This window comes from Motacilla alba, chromosome 1A, assembly GCF_015832195.1.
Source record: "Motacilla alba alba isolate MOTALB_02 chromosome 1A, Motacilla_alba_V1.0_pri, whole genome shotgun sequence".
In the NCBI taxonomy this organism is placed as follows: Eukaryota; Metazoa; Chordata; class Aves; order Passeriformes; family Motacillidae; genus Motacilla; species Motacilla alba.
The window spans coordinates 6423825-6448256 of NC_052031.1; the positions used below are offsets into that span (position 1 = coordinate 6423825).

The 24432-nt window shown below is 40.7% G+C and overlaps 2 protein-coding genes across 6 annotated transcripts in view; one reads left to right on the forward strand and one right to left on the reverse strand.

Annotated features, from left to right (window-relative positions):
- Window positions 1-1276: 1276 nt before the first annotated feature.
- On the reverse strand, window positions 1277-15126 carry NUDT5 (nudix hydrolase 5). Of its 5 annotated transcripts, none has more exons than XM_038153568.1 (10): window positions 14483-15126; window positions 8518-8607; window positions 6405-6472; window positions 5560-5612; window positions 4818-4925; window positions 4182-4277; window positions 3106-3207; window positions 2675-2683; window positions 1895-1948; window positions 1277-1615 (listed from the first exon to the last, which is right to left on the reverse strand). In XM_038153568.1, the coding sequence occupies exons 2-10, from the start codon at window positions 8578-8580 to the stop codon at window positions 1506-1508; spliced, it is 663 nt and encodes a 220-aa protein (XP_038009496.1). In that variant the 5' UTR covers window positions 8581-8607; window positions 14483-15126; the 3' UTR covers window positions 1277-1505. The 5 variants fall into 5 exon arrangements, with proteins under 5 accessions (XP_038009496.1, XP_038009492.1, XP_038009494.1 ...); XM_038153564.1 differs by having other exon boundaries at window positions 13458-15126; XM_038153566.1 differs by lacking the exon at window positions 14483-15126 and adding an exon at window positions 13030-13156.
- CDC123 (cell division cycle 123) overlaps window positions 13111-24432 on the forward strand; it is a 31781-nt gene continuing 20459 nt past the window's right edge. Inside the window, exons 1-6 of the mRNA XM_038153562.1 lie at window positions 13111-13316; window positions 15136-15207; window positions 17044-17098; window positions 17860-17892; window positions 20314-20409; window positions 21320-21426. Of these exons, the coding sequence (XP_038009490.1) occupies window positions 13243-13316; window positions 15136-15207; window positions 17044-17098; window positions 17860-17892; window positions 20314-20409; window positions 21320-21426 (437 nt within the window). The 5' untranslated portion in view covers window positions 13111-13242. The remainder of the gene's footprint in view (window positions 13317-15135; window positions 15208-17043; window positions 17099-17859; window positions 17893-20313; window positions 20410-21319; window positions 21427-24432) is intronic.

The following is a 24432-nucleotide window of genomic DNA, read 5'->3' on the forward strand; positions in this document are numbered from 1 at the left end:
CTTTCTAGAATATAATTCTGATTAATTTTTAGCAGCCACAATTAAAAAAAAAATCCCAAGATTCTTCCCCTTTAAGTCATGGAGCTTTTCTGCTCTGCTGTAATCACTTTTTCCCTTTGATGTCTTCTGTCTTCTCTCACTCTTAATTTGAAAGTAATTTTGTGTTGTTTGTGAACGTAAGAAACTCTTAAGCAATTTTCTGTTTCAGAAAGTTTCCCTAATTATGCACACTCATCCTCATCTATTTCAGAGATAAGACTAATTTTTCTGTGTGTTTATTAAACTCTGAGATCCTGACCTTTCAGCTGAGGTGGCTGTTTACATAATTGGCAGCAGCCCACTGTGTGCAGATGCACTGAAGGTTTATTTGGGATAAGATGTACCTAGAAGTGATTTGACTGAGTGAAGGTGCAGCCTGGGTACACACGTGTCCTCAGGAGAGGGAAAACTGCAAGGCTGTGCCCTCTCAGGGCACATAAGTGACCTCATACCTTCAGCAGGATCCTCTAGACCTGCACAGTTCTGGTTTACACCAGTAGATGGAGGTGTCATAATCAATACTTTAGACCAAACAAACCAGTTCTCTCTTTCTGCATAGTTTAGTTAGGGCTGGGAGAAGAAAACGTCATGTTCATGTCTAAATCACAATAGGAAGTTCTTGAAATTGCCATTTCAATTACTTCAGCCAGAGCTTGCACAGTGTTTCTGTGCTGCTGTCCCTGCTCCTGTCACAGAGAATTACTGCTTAATTGGATATTCTACAATTCTATGACTTTTGAGTTAGAAGGGACCCACAAGACTCATTGAGTCCAACTCCTGGCCTTGTGCAGGACATCCCAAGAATGTCACCATGTGCCCAAGAGCACTGTCCAAACACATCTTGAGCTGTCAGGCTCAGTGCTGTGCCCTGAGGAGCCTGTTCCAGTGCCCAGCCGCCCTCTGGGTGAAGAGCCCTTTCCTGATACCCAACTTCAACTGCCCCTGACACAACTTCAGGCCATTCCCTTGTGTCCTGTCACTGGTCACCAGAGAGGAGAAATCAGTGCCAGCCCCTCTGCTGGCCATCATAAAGAAGTTGCAGCCCACCATGGACTTTCCCCTCTCCAGGTGTTAGGAGCTGTGTGAGTGCTGTGAGAGTGAGAGAGACCTGCACTCACTCTCCTGCCTCTGCCTCCTTTGGAACCATGGTCTTCCAACACCAACCACGGTTAGCTAAGCATCTTTGCTATACTGAACTGTAAGTGAAGAGAGGAATCTAGTGAGAAATTAGCCATTCTGAAAATTAAACAGTATTTTTATTATGGATATTCTGTCAAGGCTTGACAGAGCAGTTAGAAGAAATGCTTTTTGTCAGTTCCATAATTTGAAATAAAAATACCGGAATCATTACTACAAACACTTTTTTTGCTCTACAAGTAAAGCAAATGACCTTGATTACAAAAAGAGTTATACTTCCAAACCATCCAACTTGGGCAGTTTTGAATTCAATTTCTCATTGTCCAGCTCTAGAACTTCATGAAAGGAACTTGGAGCGGTTTTTCTGCTGCGCGCTTCAGAGCCAACGCGTAAGTATAAACCCTGGCATCTACTGCCAGGTGTTCCTCTGCCACCAGTTCTGAAAATAAAAAAAAAATAAAAAAAATCATGAGATGCTGTTAAAAGCTCAGCTTTACAGAAACGTAAGTCCTTGCTAAAGTGAAGATGTGTAGCATTCCAGACACTGCAAACTCCTCCTGCTATCACTAACTCGCATACCTGGCCAGGTCTCTCACAGCTTTTTGCTTAACATATTATAGAACATACAGTATTGTAGGCTGAGAAATGACACGAGGAGCCCTGAGAAGGGATTCTTGAAGCTCATGTTAGTACATTTAATATATCAGAGAGCTCTTACCATCAATTCTTTGCAGTAGGTCATTCTTTGGAAGTGAAACAACTTCCACAAATTCTAGGAGAGAAGAAAAAGGTTTAAACATCCCTAAATTAGTGAACAGTAGAGAAATTTACCTCAGTTTTCTGTTTCTTGCAATTTAGAAGGGGAAAGAGACTGATTTAATGCTCATCACCATCCAAAAGTTGTGAGCTTTCATATATCAAAAAAAAGGTCAATTAAATGGGGGAAGGCAGTGACTGGGCTCACTAAAAACATGTTCGGCAGAAAAAAAAAGCTGGGAAAACGGTTGAGGAAAAAGTGTAGCTGGTAGCTATGAAGGATAAGAATCCCCAAAAGAGAAACCTTCCTTTTGAGAATGAAAAATGCACTGTTGAAGAAAACTTGTTTGGCTTCTTCTGGCACAGGAATGGATTGGAGATGCATTCAAGACCAAACCGTCTCAAAGGGTTTGTTAATGATGAATTTATGCTGGCTCACCCCTCCCCTGTGTCTCTGAATTACTTGTCTTTAGGGCTTCACCTACAGCTGTCGGAGGGATCAGTAATTTGTATTTCCAGAAATCCTGGTGCTATAGGTGCAATACTGGGAAAGATAATTGACGCAATAATGCCCATCAGGAATTTGCATCTAGGCCAAAGTCAACCTCAGGCACATTTGATTAGGTCAGGAGATTATCCAAGCACAAATAAAAACCAGTTTTAACTGACTTTTTCTAAGTAAAACTTGCCGTACGAAGAATCATGACCTTATTGTCAATGAGATCACAGTCACATTACGTACCTCCATCATCTGCAAGTGAAAAGAGTAGTGGATTAAGGGGTTGAAATACACCAGAGTTTACAATTAAAAAGCATTTTAACTAATTTAACTAAAATTTAACATTTTTAACTGATTGTGAGTGACACTGCAATTACTTCCAGAGTAAAGCTACAACTGAGAGCAGTATCAAGGTTCACAAGTGCTTATGGCCCTCACTGGAATTTGGCACTGAAATGTTTTATTCTTAGTGTGCCAACAGCTGACACTTCACATCTGGGCTTCCCCAGTGAATTCAGCAGAGACACACTCATCTAGAGTGCAGGATGTGATTGGAAGGATGTGCAGTGTCCAAACCAGCTGGGACAGAAGAGATGAAGTGGTGGGGTTAATTGTTTTAAACCCATTGTTTTGTTATCTTCTCAAAATTTTCAAATAAATGGTACAAAACTCACCAAGGTTTTGCTTAGGTCTTGTGTTCTCAGCCTCATCTCCATTAATGATGACGCTCACGATGTGTGTTGTGCTGTTTGACATTCCTGGGTCCAAGCACAGAGCTGCCAACAAGCACATGGAGAGGTTCATTTTCCACAGCAGGAGTCAGGCACCTTGACATTTTAACAAAAGCTTTCACAGAAATGTATCTGATACAATAGGAGAATATATATTTGGCAGACATTTGTGCTGTAAGAGTAGCGAAAACTTTGTCTTCACAAATTCTTAGAAGTAATGTTTCTGTAACTCTCAGCTCTTTTACAGACCCTGGGAAGGGTCTGGGAAGACTTGTTTTCACAGCCAAATTTACTTTCTATTCCATAGACTAAAGATTTACTGTAAACTATCCCTTACAGACTCCCTCAGTCTATGGGAGTCTAGTTTTGCTATCACCTGTCTCCAACCTCTCCCAATCCCCAGCATGCAGTTGTACCCAATAACTGAGAGACAAGACTCAACTGCAATGACATTTCCTCAAAATCCTAAGTTGCCTCACCTACCTTCTCAAATTTGATTCATTATCCTCATTTTGCCTTCATTTTATCTTATGTAGGAAGCATAGGATTGGAACAATCATGTTCCAAAGGATCACTGAATTTACTCCAATTACTCTCCTTTATTTTTTCCAGTTGGAGAACCTGAGTACTGTCACCTCCCCACAGCTGACACAAGGGTGACCTCTGCATCATACTACTTTTTTTCCAAGTTCACAGATGTTGTTCACAGAAGTCCAGCAATTTAGACCTTTACACTAAAATGCCAAATCACAGCTTGAATGATTGGGTTTTGTGTAAAGGATCTTAAATAATAGCAATTTCCTCCCTACAGACATCAAACTTACTTCAGACAGAAGTTCAGCAACCGATTCACATCAAGAAACAAAGTTTCACTTTTAGAGCCATGAGATGCTACCCTGCTAATCTGCATAGGCTTTGCTGCTTGGGTTTTCCCTTTGGTTTAGAGCATTTCAGATATATAGAGTAGTCATCAAGAGAGAATTAGCTTTGGTGGGAAAAAATAAAAAAAAAGTAAAGACCTGGAGTACATTCAATGACTTCCCCCTTGTACCCAGTCTCTTCCTTCAGCTCTCGAAGTGCAGCACTTTCTGCTGACTCGTTTTCCTCAATGAGGCCTGGGAGATACATAACACACAAAAACAATTAAAAGCTTCCCACTTAACTGCAATATCCATTCTGAGATCTAATCAAGCTTTCTGGAAGAGGGGAAACATTCTCATTACTCTGTCTTTACAGAGGGATAAGTGTTAGCAAAGATTCCAATCCCTGGATTCATTATGCTGCTGCCCACATCCTTAACCAATTATCTACAGAATCATGATGCCTTCCCCAAAAATGGCATTAATATTCTCATGAGGGAAGGAAGCCAAATGCTTTGACTCTTAGAGAAAGGAGAAGTGGAGGGAATTTTCTCCAATCTGCTACAACAAGTTTATTTTGTTTTATCATCATCAAATATTCCTATTTTGGAATAGCACATGGAGCTCAGCATGGTTTTCCAGCTGGAGCTTCATTAAGACCACAGAATCAACTAAGTTGGAAAAGATCTTGGAGATCCTAATGTCTAAGCTATAAAATACATAAAGATTGACACTCCAAGCACATCTAAACACACTGAACCACATGTGACTCATCCCAGTGTTTCAGCCACTTACCTGCAGGAAATTCCAAGCAGTAGCCATTGATTGGGGGCCTGAACTGTTTCACCAGGACAATGCAGTCGTAGTGCAGGGTTCTCTGCAGCACTGCTATCACTGCTACCCCTACCACAGCCATGGGAGACACAAGGACATGGAATGTGAGCGTAGCAGGAAGTGAGATTTTAGTGCCAGATCTGGAAAGGAACCCACACACTGTACTCTCAGCATTAAATGTTTAGATGCCTGCTCCAGAATCCTGAATGATGAATTTAAGCTCTTTATATCATGCTTGGTGAGAGATCTTCAAAGGTCCCCAGCAAGCCAGAGGCCCACATACCAAGCGAGACTGAGCCTCAGGGAAGGGCTCTCCTGCCTACAGAAACTGAAAGCCTCTGAGGGAACTGTCTACACTCCATTTCTAAATCATGTCCCAAAGAGCCCCTTGGCCCCGAACAGCAGACCCAATCACCAATTTGAGAGCTACTCTGTGTCAGGGCACCCCTGATGTCTTAGGAAATGCTCCATCATTTTAAAGTGAACGCAGTGACCTTGGAGAAGCACTCCCACCAGTAAGGTTCTGATTCTTCAGCACTTCAGGTAGCCTTTCATTAGCTCAGGGTATAGCCAGCTCTGCCAAGCCACCTGTTCCACATCCTCACTCATTCAGGAACAGATCAGCTCAAAATCTGCATTGTCAGCTTAACAGAAGGACTTTCACAGGAAAAAAATGCAAGCAGAAAAAGCCACCAATTCTTACCATCGGCTGTAACTCCCTTCTTGTTGCCAGTACGCTTTACAGTTTCCCAAGTTCTGTTAAAACAGAGAAAAGAACAAATGAAAACAAAAATCACCTTCTACCCTTGCTACTTTCACCTAAAGCAAAATGTACCATCACACAGTGAGGTCCTGTAAGATGCAGCAGGCCATAGGCAGGCCCCATCATACACTGGCACTATAACATGTCTGTAGCATAGTTTTCTTTTGCCTACTTAAGGAGCAGAGAGAAAATTGTTAATTTTAATTACACAAAAGATTCAATCTTGCTAATTTTAAGAGGACACTGCTGATGAACTGGGAGGCACTAGAGAAAGCAATCAGTACAGAATCTAACACATTAAGGGGAGGGAACTAAAGCCATGTTGTAACACCTACATAAACACAGCAAAACTAAAGAGTGCAAAAGAATTGGACAGAAAAGATAACATACAAGAGGACATTAACTTGTCAATAATATGCAGGATCTAGCACCACCAGCAGGGAAAAAGGAGCCTGTAATGAAGAACCAGAAAAGCCACAGGATGGACTCTGATTGTGACAGAGTAGTTGCACAGCTGGAATTTGCTTCTGTGTAGCACCTTTCCAAAGAACTGGAAATGCAGCACAATCCAAATCCAACGTGCCCAAGAGGATTTAGGAGCCAAATTCAATGCCAGTGCTTGCACATCTGCCAGAGTAAGATTCTGTCCTCTGAACAGCAGGAACTCTGAAGGAGCCTCACAAACCTCTCATCTTGTGTGTAGTGATGTGTTTGCAATGCTCACGCTCTCCAGCCTGGGGCCAGTCTGTGCAATTGGGAATCTGGAATACCAGACAGGCAATTACCTGGTTTTCCCAAAGGGATCAGTGTAAGTTGTTTCTGCAAGCTTCAGCCATTGTCTTTCAACAATTACCTAAAATAAAGAATGCTTTGTTAAATACGTTGTAAAATTAATCCCAAAGAATTGAGAGAAACAACACAGCTATTTTTAAGTTCTTTTGAAGACAAACTTCAGCATCACATCACATGCAGGAATGTGCAACAGCATTCCTGTTGCTAATACAGAAAAAAAAAAAGACTCTAAATTCTTGAATATGAATAAAAATATAACCCCAAGACAGTAGCTTCTCTTAACATGAGTTTTATAACCAAGTTTTGATGAATTCAGTAGGATTTTATGTATTACAAAGTCCTAATTTTTTGGTAGGATTTTGCAAGGGTAATATATCAGCTGCAAAAGACTCTCTGTGCAGCCCAGAGACTTTAGCTACACTGGTGCTCACAAGTGCCCCCTTAGCAGAGAGCACAGCCCAAAAGCTGAGCATGCAAGACTGAAAACCAAGCTACCCTGAACCTTTTCTTGCCCTGAACCCAGACTGTGGCCTTGTGTAACTGCTGTATTCTGCAGCTGTAAGAGTGACTCATATCTGCCCCTTTAGGGTTCTGAGAGCTGCTGAGAGAGTGCTTGGCATGACCACTATGACCAAATGTCTTTTCTGGGCTAAGTCAATTTATTTTCCCTATGATGTTTCCTCCTCTCTTATGTAATTCATTTAAAAGAGAAAAATCCCTGGATATTAGCCTAGCAGTTTGCTTCTTTTTACTGTAACTTGTTTTAAAATGAGTTCTTTTTATTTCTTTGTCTATTACTTTGATGGGCAAAAAACATCTGCTTAAACCAGCCTGAATGTGCCTTCCCAGAAAAAGGGAGAGTGAAGTAAGATCAGCTCCCACTCTCACAGGAGACAGTCCAGCATCAAGCCACACTCTTACTGCACAATTACAGAACCACTTCTGATATAAGAGCCACTGGCAGAAAGAGGGCAAATACTTCTCTCTATTAAGCCCACCAAATGACTGAAAAAAGTAAATAGCTTAAAATATGTAAGATTTAATTATAAATTTCCTGTGACATCAAAGAGCACACTGTTTAAAAAAGAGAATAAATAAAAAACATTACAAAAAAACCCCAAAAACAACACACCAAACAAAGAAAACCATAAAAAACTATACAAAACCAAACCAAAAGAGAATAAAATGAAAATGCTGCCTGCAAAATACTCAGCAGTATTTTCTGTACAGTTTTCTTTACAGAAAACCCAAAAAGGTTACAAAAATTAAATCCTTTATGCTTGTGAAATATTCATATTAAAAAAATGCCTAAGAGAAAAGACATAATACAAACAAATCTCTTCTTTCCTTGTGCTGTGAAACCGGAAGAAATTCCAAGAGTGTGTTCACTCCATGAAGAACAAATAAAAGAAACCACAGTTTTGTTATAACAAGAGCAGGACACTGCCCAACCTGCCTTAACACCAAAGACTAACTTTTAGGAGTTCACTTTAAAGGGAACAGAAACAAATATAGGCAGTTTAGGGTGAAAGTGTTTCTAATACAAATGAAGTACCTCCAGAATCCTTTCTTAGGCTGGTATTATTCTTACTACTTCCTTACTGATGTCTTTGAAACAGCAATTATCTAAACTCTAGTCCTTTCAGCAAACACAAAATGTGGTACAATCCTAAATGTTAAAGCGACCCTTGGTGGTTTCCCACCTTAAAGAAACAGAAAACTGTTTGAAAGGGAAAATTGTTGCTGAGTTTCATAACCCACCAATTTGTAAAGTCTCTCAGAGATATCAGCATTATTTCTGAACATTGAAAAACCTCCTGAAGAGACAATACAAGAAACAGATGCAAAATCTGAAAAAAAAGAGAAGCAGCTTAAAATAATGCAACACTGTAGATTTCTCTCTCCTCATTGATAGTTTGTAAAATTATTTCAATAAAGAGGAATATCACATCTTTTAAACTCTCTGATAATCAGGAAGAAGTTTTTTGTCTATTGAATAAGTCTTTATGAACATCCAGCCTCTCTAGCATTTTGTACTCTGCACTCACAAACTCACAAACAATTGTTATTTAACAACAAAAAGTGTCAAACCCAAGCATGCTGTACCTCTTCCTTAAGGACGAATTGTTTAGCTGTTTTTGCAACTTCTGTGGATGTCTCAGCTGCCATTTTCAGGAATGTCAGGTTTTTCCCCTCCTGTGCAAAGTCCAGATATATATGAAACAAAATCAATATTTGCTTTCAGTGTAAAGTTAAAAGGTTCATTTCTGCACCGTAAATTAACAAATATAGCTTGTTGGAAAAAGTCAGGGACGTGTGATGGCAAGTTCAATTCATGTTTTCAGCTCCACCCAGTGATTTCAGAGCCAAATAATTCCAAGGAGAAATGTAAATTTGGGTCAAATCCCTGATCTGTATAGTTTTAATAGTACTATCAGCTGTCAGGTAGCTATGCCAGCTGAAGAAACTTTTCTTAACTATTCTAATGTCAGACACACATACAAACAATTAATCCATTTCAAATAGTTTCTTTCTGATCTGGGTGAAATGCTCTGTCAACAGTGTCTGGACAACAGGACTGTGCACTGTAAAAAAACCCTGAGACCAAACCTTATAGCAGGACTTCAGTGGTAAAAAGTGTCTGCTATTAAAAATAAGAACCAGAACCTACCTCCAGCTTACATCACAAATAAACACATATATGACTTAATCCTTCCACTAAAAACAAGGTCAAAAAACTACACGTGTGTTGCAAGTCTGTGCAGCACGTGGGGCAGGTGTGATGGTGTGACCATGGCATGACAGTCTGTTACTGGGAATGGTGTCCAACACCATGCAAAAGGCAGCATTTTCATTCAAAAAATGCTCAAAGCAAGGCTCTGCATCTGCAGGTCGTGCCTCAGCCTGCATCCCCAGGAAAGTGAAATTATGCACTCCCCCATCCAGTTCCAGCCTAAAGACACAGCAGGCAGCAGGAAAAAAAAAAGTATTAGAGACTGACCCTGTGCCACTGTGGAACTACAGGTCCCTTTGAACACAGAAACTTACATCAGGGAAACTATCCCTGGTATTAACTTAATACTAAAGTCCTGAAAATAATAATAAATCATAAGCAAAAGCCAGTGAAAAGATACAAATCAGTATAAACACCAGGACAGATGCGATAATCTTAAAGATCTCAATCATCCATAGCATTGATGGTCAGAATCTTTCCAAAAAGTCCAAAAGAATCTTTCCATAACTTCAACTATGGATTAATAAGGCTCTGTGTGGTCTCTAGCAAAGAACAGCAGCAAAGTGTGTGAAAAGCTTCTCTGTCACACCCAACTTCAGCACTTTCATTTTTTACCCCATCTTTATCCTTTTTGTGGTAACATCTGTTGCACACTAGTGAAACATGAAAGGGCAACAATCAGCTTTCTTACATACTGCACTGACATGGACCTGCAGTAAGTAGTTAAAAGGAACAGGTAGGACTAAATATTTCTGTTTATCAGCAGGAGTAAAACTGAAGTACATTAAACCAGTCCCTTGGTCTGTACACAGGGCAAGCTCTTTCTTAAATCTTAAGAAAGTGGTTCTGGATGAAGTTGGTGAGAGAGGTCAAATGTGAAGATTCATAACATAAGTCTTGAAAAGAAACCCTGACCTGTTAAACCTGTTAAAATTCTATTCCTTAAAAGAAAAAAAAAACCAAAACAATCTATAATATTCTCTTAATGCAATGAAGCTCCTTTTCAAACTACACAGTTTTATCATGTATCTCACCACTATTTGTAGGACGAACTGTTCAGTTGCTTGTGTTCCAGTTTCTACCCCACTTCAGTCAACTGTTCCAATGTTTGGAACTCCCTCCTCTTAGGATTGAAGAGTTTTATCTGGACAATGGCCATGGGCTCATGCTGTGACTCTCAAATACAAGATCAAGCTTTCCACCAAACACAGGCCAAAGAAGCACAGCCCAGGAGAAACAGTCAGAGGAGGCTCAGTGTGATGTCTTTAAAACCACGAAAACCCTTACATACCCAGCTACAGCAAAGTCACCTCCTACATTTGGAAAGAATTATAGCCTTTTGCATGGTCAATAGAAATATATCAAAGGAGTAGAGAGTGAACCATAGCCTTGTTAAAGTTGTCTTTGGATTGGGCTAAGTCTTCCTCTTTTACTCTCCCCTCACAGGAAATCCTGTTTCATTGATCACCCTAATCCTCCTGCACAAATACCAGTGTATCCTTCTCAAACATGGATTACCACAGTTGTACCATGAAAAAAATGCTAAAACCTCATCTCATGGCAGAACCTGTTTTCAAAACAGCTTGTTCTCTCCTGAGAGATTCAGCAGTGACTTGCTACTTAAAACAACAACAAAAAATACACAGTTTCAGTGGTTTGAATTATCAGTAAACCTACAATGGGTGAACACCTCAAAGAGAGGGGAATGCTGATCTAGCCCAGCTTCTGTAGTTTGGGTGTCCTCCACAAGTGGGTGCAGTAACTCTACGTATAGTGACATTTTTAGAAGTTCCACCAAAACAGTATTTTTGTCCAAATTCAGTTGGCAGTACAGAAGTGAGAATTTCTGCTGTTAGAAAGCTGAAATACTGTTTGGTTAAATGAAGGCTGCAATTCTGGCACCTCATGTTAGTCATGCTGTCAAGGATGGCAACATCTCTTGTTCATAAACAAAATTAGCCGCAACTGAAAATTAAATTTAACACTAAAATGTGAGGTTTCTAAAGGCCTATTTAGCTTTCAGAACATGCCTTGTCTTGCAGTTCTTCTATCTCATAAAATTCCCTCTGCATATAAATATGAGTTCATTTGAGTTAAAAATTCAATGCAGCTGATACAGCAGCCTGGCTACCTAGCTTAGGATTACATGAGCTCTAAAAATACACATTTTTAATTGTTATAAATGCAATCTTAAGAATATGCCAAAGTGCCCACATTTATCAGCTGCCTTAACATGAATCAACAGCATTCAAACTATCTATTATGGGACAAAATAAATGTTTTCTACTTTGTCTGGTAGTTTTTGTGCCCAATGTTAGAGTGTACTGCTGGCAAATCATGTTACTTCTTCCATTTATTCCAAACTGGGGTCAAATTCTGTCCTGAAAAAGCCATGCCATTTATAAAACATGTAACTTTATTCCCATTGCTTATTTCTTTGTTGAGTGTCTTCCTTTCAAGGCAGCATCCAGCCATTCTACAGTTCCCAAATTATCCTTCCCAGCATTTAAAATCATAAGCCAACCAAGGTCTGTGAATCAGTTGGAGAGAGAAGTCAAGATATCAGAACTAAACTTCAATATTAATACTTAGATAGATGGATCAGCTTTCCGAAATCACTTTTCAGAAGACAATCTCTGAGCCAAACACTCATTCCAGCTGACAGCAACCAGATTTAGTGGAAGCTCAGCAATGGGGGTCCCATGGCAAACTCAAGATCAAGGTCAAACTAAATGCAGCTTTTCTTACAAAGAATGTGCAGAAGAGACACTGGCAACATTTTATGCATGATTTAACCAACAGCATTCTGAGATACCTAAGCTGAAGATAAACATCATTAACTCCTAAGGCACTTTAAACTTGTTACTTGCACTTTAATGTTATGATTCTAGAAACAAAATCAATTAAGTAGCAATTAAGTTGCAGGGAGGGAGAAAAGTAGGGGGAGAACAGTTTCATTTTCATCATGGTATCTAGAAGCAGGGATGATCCACTGAGTGCCAAATACAACACGGGCAAGTAACTGCAAAGCAAACAAGGATTATCTCACAGGAGCAGAAGAGGGTGAGAGGCAGCTCCGTGGTGTTATCAAACTTCCCGACAGCTGAGGTGTCGCACAGCTGGGGAGACGTGCCCAGACTGCAGATGTGAGAGCGCAGGAGGAAACACCGCATGGAAACAACGCCGTGCAGGGGACACAACAGCTGAACCACGGGGCTCAAATATCCCCCATACTACTCTGTTAATGCTTGACTTGGGACTGAGCAAAATGAAACAGTGGTTGATAGAAAATGCGAGCTGACAACGTGAGCTCACAGCCCAGGGCTGCGTCCCAAGATTCTGCCCCTCTCCCTGCCCCTGTGAGAGCCCACCCGGAGCCCGGTGCCAGCTCTGTGTCCCAAACACCACAAGGACACTGAGCTCTCAGAGCAAGTCCAGAGGAGGCCACGAAATTGATAAAAGGACTGGAACACCTCCCCTACAAAGACAGGCTGAGAAAACTGGAGAAGGTCGTGTGGAGACTTCAGAGCACCTTCCAGCACCTGAAGGAGCTACAGGGGAGGTGGAGAGGGCCTGTTCATCAGAACTGCAGCGACAGAACAAGGGGTAATGGGTACAAATTGAAAGAGGGGGAAATTTAGGTGAGATATTAGGAAGAAATCCTTTACTGTGAGGGTGGTGAGACAGCAGAACAGATTGCCCAGGGAGCTGTGGATGCCAGGTCGGATAAAGCCGGTCTCATGGGAGGCGTCCCCGCCCATGGCAGGGGGTGACTGGAACTGGATGCTTCTTAAGATCCCTTCCAGCCCCTTAACATCCCACGAGCCTATGAAACAGCTCCATGCAGGGCACACGCGGGCACGGGGGAGGACAGCCGAACCTACAAGGATAACGCGTTACTCGGCACTCCTCGGCTCGGGCAGGGCAGCGCGGAGGCGGCGCCGCGGGCACCGGGCAGCGCGGAGGCGGCGGGGCGGGGCCGGGCCCTGTGCGCCGGCGATGGCGCCGGGCGGCGCCCGGAGCTGCGCGGGAGGTTCCGGGCGGAGCGGGAGCTTCCGGGAGCGGCCGGGCTGAGGAGGAGGAGGAGGAAGAGGAGGATGAAGAAGGAGCAGGTGGCGCACTGCCAGTTCTCCGTGTGGTACCCGCTCTTCAAGGCCGTCACCATCCGCAGGTGTGGGCGGTGAGGGGCGGCGGGGGCTGGGAGAGGCGGTGCGGGCGTTAGGGGAGCGGTGTGTGGAGGAGTGTGCGGCCGGGTGGAGTGTGGGGCGAGGCAGGGTGTGCTGCTCCTCCCCTCAGCCCTACTGAGGCTCACCTGGAGTGCTGTGTCCGGCTCTGGGCTCCTCAGAGCAGGAGGGACATGCAGCTCCTGGAACGGGTCCAGTGCAGGGCTATGAGCGTGATTAAGGGGCTGGAAAAGCTGAGGAAACTGGGCCTGTTCAGCCTCGGGGATCACAGAATGGTTTGGGTTAGGAGGGACCTTAAAGATCATCTGGTTCCAATCCCCTGCCACGGGATAAGGACACCTTCCTCTAGACCAGGTTGCTCCAAACTCCTTCCAGCCTCCAGGGATGGGGCAGCCACAGCTTCTCTGGGCAGCCTGTGCTAGGGCCTCACCACCCTCACACGAAAGAATTTATAACTAATATCTATCTAAAATGACTCTCTCTCACTTTGAACCCATTTCCCCATGTGTTGTCACTTCAAGCTCTTGTAAATAGTCTTGCTCCATATTTCCTGCAAGTTCTCTTCAGGTACTGGAAGGAAAAAAAGATGACTGAGAGGGGACTTCATTAATAGATATAAATGTCTAAAGAGGGGGTGCCAAAGGATGGACCGGGCTCTGCTTGGTGGTGCCCAGCAATAGAGGGCAAAGGGAAGAAACTGATGCCCAGGAAGTTCCACCTGAACATGAGGAAGAATTTCTGTGCTGTGCAGTGCCCAAGCACTGGGACAGATTGTGCAGAGAGGCTGTGGAGTCTCCCTCCCTGGAGATATTCCAGAAGTGTCTGGACACATCCCTGTGCCCTGTGCTCTGCGATGGCCCTGCTTGAGCAGGGAGGTCGGAGCAGATGAGCCCTGTGGTCCCTTCAAACCTGACCCATTCTGGGGGATTGGGTGAGATAGAGGGGACCTGTGTGGGGCAGAGCGGGGCTGGAGGTGGTGAAGGATTGATTGATTGAGCCATCAGCTGCAGTCCAGGGAGCTGGGCTTTTGTCTCTGCATCCCAAGGGAGTGTTTTGGGAAGCCCTGGGGCAGGCCAGGTACCCCTGTGCTCCCTGCTTTCCTGGTGGGGCTCCATGCTGAGCATCAGAAGATATCCACACTGTTTCTACTTGCCCACTTGAACTGTGACTGAGTAGATCCAACCCAAGAGGCCAACTTGGTGTTTCTGTGTATTTCTGGAAGGCACAGGAAATTCTGCAGTTTCTAAGGTGCTGCTGCAGGTCATGAGACAGCTACAAGAACTGCCAGTAGCTCAGGAAAGTCGAGATAGCTGCCCTGTTGGATCAAAAAGTGCTGACATCATGCTTTTAGTAATCAAAGCATTTGATCTTTTATCTTTCTTAGTGTTTAACACAGGCTTATTTTGGGCAAGTTTAGTGATATTCCTGCGTTTTTGGAACGTTAGGATGGCACAGGCAAATTTTGATTTGGATTTCAGACGGAAAACCTTTAGTTTGAGCAACATGTTGTCTCCTCACAAGCTGCACACATTTTTACTTGGAATTTCTTAGAGCTTTGAAGGAATGGGGCATTTTTGTGTATTTCACCTAAAATTTTTGTCCTGTGCTTCCATGGAGGGAAAAAGGGCATTGCTTTTTTGGGTGAGGGATGATGGGTGAAAGAGAATTTTCTTCCATAGTGTTAGGGGATAAAACATAGCATTGTTGGGGTATGTGCTATGAAAAAACCAAATTCTTTTATTCCACTAGGATTTTATTGTAACAAATAATAATAAGATATTAAAGAGATTTTCACCTTTCTTCCAGTGTTATTCTTCCCCTGCCAGAGAATGTGAAAGAGTATTTGCTGGATGATGGAACACTGGTGGTTTCTGGAAGGTAAGTGTGTTATCTCCCCAGCTTCCAAGTTTTAATGCCATTTTTTATTCACAGCACCATTTTGTATATTTATATTGTACTGAACATAATGAGTTTTTCAGTTTGACCAGTGTGACTGCAGTAAACCTCACACTGTGTGAGCATGTGAATGGGCTGACTGTTGTTAGTACAGCTGGATTTGCTGGTGCCTGAAGCAGATCCTAAAATCCATGAGCTACAGTTTCTTCTAGACCAAGTGAAAAAAAGTCCTTTCATTTTTTTTCTCCACCCTTCTTTGGGGGATTGTACCAGGCTCTGGGATGCTCAGCTGCTGGTTTGTGTTTGCTTCTTTGGATCTGGTTGGGTTCAATTCACAGGCTTGACCTGTCCCATGCCAGTCCAGGGGTGAAGTGACATTACCTCAGCTTAATTCTCAATAAAATAAGCTATCTACAGACTCAATAGTTAGTAACATTTTATATAATCACTTACAATCCATGCATATGACAAAGCTGAATGTCCTGTATGAACACCCATGGCAGGATTTTGGATGCAGAAGTATGAGGTGGAGAGGCAGCAGGAACAGCTGGTAAGAACACAGGCCTTGCTCTTTGTTTCTGTGTAGGATCTCACTGTGTGGTTTCCTTTTGGAATGCTTGCTGCATGCATCTTGTTAATGATCAAACTCAGAAATCAGTCCTCACTCATGATTCCCTAACTGGTAGTTTGCCCCTTGCAGAGCAACCAGTGAGGCTGTGAGTGAAAGGGAGCTTGGTTTGATTTATCAGGTACCAATTTATATAAAAATTGAAGCTGTTCAAACGCCTGGTAAACATTAAAGGGTTTAATTTTTAATTTCTAAGTTCTTTTTCTGATTAAAGGATACCCAGAAAATTAGAATTGTTTTTTAAACTATTTTGGATCAGAAGTAGTATTGTCACCTGCTTCTGCAGAATTGTGCAATTTATTTAGCAGCAGCTGTATATTTTAATAAGCCTTCAGAAAAGCTGAAATGGAAGGTCTGACTTAACAGCTGTGTTCTACAATTCTGCTGTCTTCAGTGGAGTAATGGACAGCTGTATGATTGACTTAAATTACATTTTTAAGATGTTTGCAGTTAAAATCCCTTTTAGATACCATTTTTTTTTTCTCTGAGTTGAATTTCCTTAGCTATAAGGGAATGTGATCTTCTTGCAGTCAAGGCCAAGATGGGTTCTAACCTTCAGTGCACTCCTGCCTGTCCTCTAGATCCCAAAAACTGGATTGATGGCTTAGTCCCTCTGGAAGTGCATTGAGGGTCTGCAGAGACTCAGCTTGTCTAAGAATTGACTTTTGGCAGGGATGTACTTTTGACCTTGCCCTGTTTGCTACACTCTCCACTTTCCACAGGATCTTCTTTGGTCTGTATGCTGAGTGTGAGGACATTTTCTTTTCAGAGCCAGAAAGTCACAGGTCGACATTTGAAACTCAAGGTTTATGAATTTTTACTTGGAGTATGGAGGCAAAATTTTAAATTGAACTTACTTAAAAAAAATTAAACTTGTGTTTGTGTCAGAGTACAGTAAAGTTGGAAAAGAATCATTAACAGGGTGTCAAAAAACTTCAATTATGGTGTTTTAGAGCAAAAACTGATCTGCTAATTTGAAAGAAGCAAAGTGTTCAGGGTAGGACCTAAGTCTAATGCCAGCTATTTGGTCTTTAGTTTTCAGTACTGGCATCTCTGATTTTTCTCTGCCAGGGTTCCGAGGTTTAATCTTCTTATGAAAACATTTTGACATCAAGAGGTGGAAATCTAATGGACATGGTCAAGTCAAACTCCAGTGCTTAATTTTTTTTCCTGTTAATTTCTTGTTTCAGAGAAGATCCGCCAAGTCATGCTCAGGAGGGGAGTGATGATGCAGAGGAGATACAGGTCAGCATAAAATGCAAATTAATCTTGACTCTCTTGAGAAAAATATGAGTGTATCACTTTTTCTGCATAATTTATAGATGTGGACAGTCCTTCACAGAAATAATTATCTTGTGGTAGTTGCCATGAAAAACATAGAAATATGATCACTTATGCTGTGAAGTCAGGGAAAGTTTAAGATATTTCTATGCTCTTTCACAGAAAACTTTTTTGTTTTTTCATTTCTTGATAATTTAATTTGTAATAATGATTGGGGAATGCTGGAATTGAACCTAATGCTGTTTCATGCCCTGAAAAATCAGGAGTACATTGGAATAGTTACTTTAAGAAACAGTGAAAGTTTCTGAGGCCATTCTAGAGGGAAAACACTGAAAAATTGTGTAATTAAAGGTGACAGAAGGTACAACAAGGACATGAAAAATAAATAAAAGTGAAGCTAATGGATCATGGGATGGAAGTGCTGGAGCTGGAGACAAGCTGTAGATAAGGAAGACTGAGTTCTGAAATGTTCATCTTTCTGATATAAATCAAAATTGAAATATATACAGGTATCTTTTCATCAATACTTTAGAGTAGTACTTCTGCTGAATATACAGTGTTTTTCCTGTCTTACTTTACAGCCAAAATAATTGCAGGATGGTGATGTTATGCTGCCTGGGGCAGTGATATGATTGTAAGAGGTTGCATGAATTCTGATGTTTTCATAAATTATAAAGGATGGCTCAGGAAGCTGGTAACCTTTGGTTTGTTCTTATTTTGAACAGTGGTCAGATGATGAGAACACTACAACACTTAAGGTAAGGCCCTGTAAAAGCCAAATGTGGGTTTGTCAGCAGTTTCCTTTCTGCAGCCTTGTGATACAAACTTGTTGCTGGTTGGAGATATCTCTTGCTGTATTTAACATTCTTCAGACCATTTGAGATGGATGGCAGTATAGATGTCTGTAACTTCCAAAAGGTTTTGCTGGCTTAATTTTATTTAACTAAAACACTTTTCATCCACAACAATCATACACTTGTTAGACTCTAGGAAATGAACTGCAGTACAGCTCTAAATATAGCTGTCTTTCATTTTCACCACTTTGAGTATCTCCAAATTATTTAATCAGACTGGATGCAGAAGAAATGAAGCCCCTGCAGCTCAATCTTCACAGTTCTTCTCTTGATGTGCCATTATTTCTTCTAAGTACATCTCTCTCTAGCATGTTTTTTTTTTTCTTTTCCTGTCTTTATGGTCTCCTTGCACATGGAATCAAGATCATAATGGATGCAAACCAGGCTTTCCTGATGGTTTTCTTACATCTTTTTCTGAAATTTGCTGTTGCCCTGTCACTGTCAGAGTTAAAGTACTCAAGGCACTTGTCTGCCACTGATGCTGTGACTTCATTCCTTTAGCTCCCTAATGTTCATCAGGTGTGGAATTGCTCATGTTGGATTAGATGCCATATAATCACAACCCTGCTTTGAGTGGTCTTCTGCTAGCACAGAATTTATAGCCTAGAGTTTAAAACAAATACATTTGTGCACACTGATTAATCTTCAGTTCAAATATTTAACCTTTGATAACCTAGGTTCCCTTAATTGTAAATTATTTAAAACAGGGGTTTTAGGATCCATCATATGGTTTGCAAAGCTCATGGTAATGAGGCTAAATAACTAATACCAGAGTTTTTAATCAGGTTCTGTTATAATGTAGAACACAATAAGGAAATACATAATTAAGAGATACTTACCTGTCAGAAGAGCACAGGGCAAATGACTCTAGTATATCTAGGTAAGTCTACAGCTTCCTCATGAGAGAAGTGGAGGGGCAGAAAATTCTGCTTTTAGAATAACTTGCATTAATATTAATGGTTACAAAGCCAGGCATTCATAAATCAGGAAATGATGGAGTCCAGCTTGTTTATGCAGTTGGAGAACTTTCCTCTTGTGTGTATATTAATCAAATAACATGTTGGTAACATTTTCCCAAGGAGGCTTAGTATGTGCTGGTATTGCATATACAGTAGGACTTCTGATTCCTGTCAAAACAAGAGAAGCTTGGATCAGAATAAAGTGGATGAAGAGTTTTACTTCTTGCAGGAACAGTTTCTAGAATCAACTGAAAGTCTAAAAATAAAATTAGAGAAGTGTTTTTTTCAGTTTTCTGAGTGTAGTTTCCCATGGAGACTAGGTAATATACGAAGGAAAGGTTCAGAATGCTTGAAGTTCAGTCTAGGTCACTGCACTAAAATGTGAGAAGGTTTTTTTAAGTGTTTGCATTTGGGGAAGCTGCAGTGAGGAGATGCCAGTATGTATGAGGTTTTTTTATTCACTTGTATGACTGTGAGGGTTTTGTTGTTTAAGAGGCATCAATTAGCTTTAGCCTGGGAGTTACTTTTGAATTGAGTTTCAAAATAGATAAAAATAGTGTTCCTATCTACTTCTTGCTTTAAATCCTATTATATGAAAAATCTTTGACATATGCTTCAAATCCTTTCATATTATTTTAAAGGTCAGCAACCTGGTTTTTTTTTTTTTCTGTAGCACCACATTCAGGGTAGAGATTGGAGCAACCTGAAGAGTTGGGGTTTTTTACCTCAATCTTACATTTTTCAATGTTCTTTACAAGGCAAGGTTTTCTAGTCCAACCTTTGCAGTGTATCCTTTATTTTGAATCAATATATTGTTAAGTAGGTACTTTAAGAGCTAACTGAAGAGCTGATCAGTTAAGTATTACTAACATTTTACAAAACTAGAACCTAAATGAGCAGCTGTCACTCAAATTGCCTATGAATTGATAAAGATATGTTTCATTCTAAAATCACTCTTTAGAAGTTTTAATATTACTGGATCTTATTTGTATACAATAATCTACCATAGGATACAAACCAACAGGTAAGGATTTAAGGTTTGGTTATTTGACTTGTATTTTTGTCAACTATTGCAGATTTCATGGTCACTATTATGATGTTTTGGGTTTTCTCCTGAAGTTCATGATACTTGCTAGTAATGAGAGTGAGAACTGGGAGCATTTTCAGTTTTCTCTGATTGAAAAAATGACAGATTTGATGAAGTGATTTATTTAAGTGATTTTATTGTGCACTGTGTTTCTGTGGTTCATACTGGTTTTGGAGTTATTTCTAATGCAATATTTATTTCTAATAGTATTTAGAAAATGGCTACACTTTGCTATTAAATGTATTGAAATGTATATTTTTGCTGTTGTTCTTCATTCAGGCACCAGAATTTCCTGAGTTCACAGCTAAAGTTCAGGAAGCAATAAGTTCCTTGGGTGGCAGTGTTTTTCCCAAACTCAACTGGAGTGCTCCAAGGGTAAGAATGCTGTCTCCCAAAACTTGTAGCAGATGTTGTCATACAAAATGTTTTGTGTTTATTTTCTCTCAGTGCTTTGGAAAGAAGAAGAGACCAGTGGTTCTGATGAGGGAAGAACTGATACACAAGGTGTTAGTGAAGTGGTGGATTCTTTACTCTAAGTGGAATCCACCACTTCACTTCTATCTTGTCTATCGCTAGATGGTGGTGGTGTATTTTTAGGGAGGCTGATGCATGGCAGCACTGACTTTCCTATCTAAAACTAGTTCAGGATACTAGTTGAAACCTTTACCTGGTATAAAGATGAAAAGCATCACAGTTTCAAAAAAAAAAAAGGCAATAAACTTTCCTCTAGTTAATTTTAGGTACTCGTATCTCGTCTATCACTAGGTGGTGATGATGCATTTTTAGGGAGGCTGATGCATGGCAGCACTGACTTTCCTGTCTAAAACCTATATCCTGGTCAGAGATGGTTGTGTGATGGGCAGGCTCTTGGTCAGGATACTAGCTGAAAACTTTATCTGGTATAAAGATGAAAAGCACCACAGTTTCATAAAAAAGGCAATAAATTTTCCTCTAGTTGATTTTAGGTACTCTTAACTATACTGTGAGGATGAGTGCACCCAAATGTTGTTGTTTTGTGTTCAATCAAGCATTCCAAGAAAGTTCTGGAAGCAGTAAGGCAAAAACTTAATTTTGCAAATGAATTTGCACTGCTTTCATCAGAGTATTCATAAGAAAAACAAGCACTATTTTGTCTCTTTTAACCACTAATGAAGTTTTCCTCAATATAAAAAGAAATAATTTTCTGCATGTATTTCAAACCTTGCATAATATTTACATAGACTTGAAGTTTGCAGTCTCTCCTGCTCATGAAGGTGTGTTTCAGGTAATCTCTGTGTTTCTTTAGGATGCCTACTGGATAGCAATGAACAGCTCTCTGAAATGTAAAGCTCTCAGTGACATCTTCCTCCTCTTCAAGAGCTCAGACTTCATCACTCGTGACCTCACTCAGCCGTAAGTCCATTTCCAGCAGACAATCTTGGTTACACACAGACAGAAAAAGCCAAAAGCAAACCAGAAAGGCATTGCATTAAAGTAGCACATGCAACCAGTGTGCCTTGACAGCATGGACTAAGAACATATTTTTTTTACTACCTTTCCAGAGCAAGTCATGTTGTATTCTTGAGATTTTTTGCCTTCCCTCCGCTCTTGGTGTTTACTTGTTGGTACCCTCCTTATTGGTGCCACTTCTGATGGTAATACAGTGTGACTTTACCAAGTCCTCTTATTTTAAAGCTATTGAGGTTTGTGTAGCTGCCTGGAAGATGCTTGAGGCTTCTGCTAATTTCACATAGTTCTGGAGCTTGTTCTGAACCCAAGTTCTTGTAGCTCTTGAGACAAATACATTTCAGGTGACTGAGGATAGCAATTACAGGTAAAATTAAAAGTATGTTGTGCTTGGAGTTCATTTTTATCTGCTCACATGAAGGGAGTAATTGTATGGAAACAGTTTCCTCCTGTAGTACCTGCATCTCCTTGATTTATGTCACTCATTTCTAAAATGCAGCATTTTTCTGAAAGAAAATTAGATTACTGGAGTTGATATTTCTGTCACTATGGTTACTTTTTTGTCTTTCCTAGACAAGCAGAATTTCAAAGAAAAGTGGCAGTCCCTGGCTTGGTATCTGAGAGATTCATTTCCAGTAATTATTCAATGCTTATTTACAGTACAGGATATTTTAGAAGACTCAGTCAAATGCAGACCCACTGTTCTAGGTGCCTCATAGGGTGTTAACAGGTGTAAGTTTCATGTCAGGTGGCTTATGTCTTGATAAAAATTTTCTTTTTAAAGTGTGAAACCAGTTAGATTAATGCTGGGCAACTGCCTTCTTTTTTATTCCTGCAACTCTAATGAAACTCTCTTTCCCCAGTTTTTGGTACATGAGAAAAAAAAAAAAAGGGACTCTTGACAGCAAGGCTGTAAGTTGAATTCTGATGTTGGGTTTTACATCATGCCTAACCTGCAATGAGAGGAGGTGCTGGGGAAGAGACTGAGGAGGAGGGGAGAAGATATTGGAGTGATAAATCCATTTGAAAAGTATGCTGGGCTTGGGAAATAATTGTGAAGAATGAGATTTCATGATTTTGGGGTCACAGAGAATGAAAGGAATGGGGGAGATGAGAAATCTATAGTTTACATGTCAGAGGTGAGTGAATTCTCAGAAGCCTTTGGTGCCTTCCCAAGGAGCTGCTTTTCATGGTTTCCCCTAATGAGAGGTGAGGTGTCTGGAGGATGGCTTGCTCACAGAGTTGAGCAGTAAAATTTTTGTTGCAATGGCTTTCAGGACTGATTCTTGCAGGTCTGAAAAGGATTGCACACTTTGCATCATCCCTTTGTGAATGTTAAATAGGATGGATTTTGTATTTACTGTCTTCATGCATAAAGAGGTCCAGCAAAAAGTACCCAGAGCTCTTTGCAGAATTCCTGTTTGGTTAACTGTTTTCTAGTGAGTCTTGGAGACAAGCAAGTGTTCAGCAAGTGCTGCTTGACTTAGATGTGGCAACAATGTGTGATGAATGAATTGGTTCAACCACCTTCACTGACACTGAACTCAGTGTATTTTCTGTCCAGATTAATCTTGTATCAGTTCCAGGCAGTGCCTCAGCTTTTCACTTCACCCTGCAGTCAGCACTGGCTTGGTGGGAGGGACAGTGAGGACATTCTGGTGGCTGAGGTTTCACAGCATGGCTGTTGACTTGAAGCATCAGTGATTTCACCTCAAGTTCACACAAGAACAGTGGTGGCTGAGCAGCCCATAGCAGGCACATTCCCTCCTCCTGATCCTGCTGTGGGAGAAGAACCTCTTGCAGAAAGGCAACACCTCAAACTCCACTGGTGCAGTCCATTTAGGCTCCTTTTCAATGTGATAAGACCACCAGATAGCACAACTGAGGTGGTAAAAGAGTGAAGCTTATGACGTGGTTGTGGGAATCACCTTGGCTTCTGTGTATATCTTGTAATTTATGATTATGTCACACTTGATTAAAGTATATATTATTGTCCAGTCTCTGTGCTTGGTATTTCTAAATTACAAAGTTATTTGTACAGAATGTCCCCAAACAGTGCAATGATTATTGCTAAATCAGAACAGTGGTCGTCCTTAATTATACTATTGATTAGCTGCCAGTTCACTAGTCCTTAGCAAGCAGAAATTAAAAATGTAGCTGGCATAAGAACCTGAAGTGCTGAACAAATGAAAATTACATACATAATGCATCCAAATCTCTTGGAAGGACTACTCGGAGAGAGGAGAAATGCTCTATATTTCTACTTTGTCAATAATACTCCATATGGTCTAAAGGTTTCTTGCCCTACGTAAGTAAGAGCTGAAATGCTGAATACCCTTTTTTTGGTGTAGTTGTTTTGTTTCTGTATAAAATCCACTTCATGGGTCATAATATGGTAATCATGGTGCAATGGCAATTTGTAGATCTGGGTTTTGACCTAGAAATTTAAGCCAATGATGCAGGACTTAAGGGAAACCACTTTCTTTGCCTTTTCCTTCCTCTTCCATTTCCTGTCTGCCTCTAAACATAGTTCAGCTGAGGGAATACACTTGTTATAATTCACAGCTGTCTCAAGTTCCGAGGAAACTTCAACCATGTAATGCTTCAATATAAACTATTAGAAAATGTGGACTCATTGCAAATATACTGAGCATGATTAAATTGCTTTGACTGTTTTAAAAGTTTGGATTCTGTCATGATGCTGACACCATGGTTGAAGAGTTCAGACTAATGAATTACCTTTTCCAGCATGTTAATTATAAATAAATTAACAAAGACTTCACAGCGATGTACTCATTAATGCAGTTGATGTTGTTTCTGCTTCAAAGTCAGCATTATATTTTACTTAGCTGAGTTCACAAAAAATCTTGTGGGTGGTGTCATCTTAATTTTTCAGGCATTAATGTAGGCTTTCAGAAATTTACTGTTGAGTATATGTAATAAAAAAAAATC

What these genes read in the sequence shown, in the direction of transcription:
- NUDT5 (XM_038153564.1), bottom strand. Translation starts at nt 13,634, where the DNA reads ATGATCTTTAAGGTCCCTCCTAACCCAAACCATTCTGTGATCCCCGAG. An exon ending in GAAGGGAGTTACAGCCGATG is followed by an intron (nt 4,926 to 5,559) that starts GTAAGAATTGGT and finishes TGGCTGTGGTAG; the next exon opens with GGGTAGCAGTGATAGCAGTG. An exon ending in CTGCTTGGAATTTCCTGCAG is followed by an intron (nt 4,278 to 4,817) that starts GTAAGTGGCTGA and finishes TGTATCTCCCAG; the next exon opens with GCCTCATTGAGGAAAACGAG.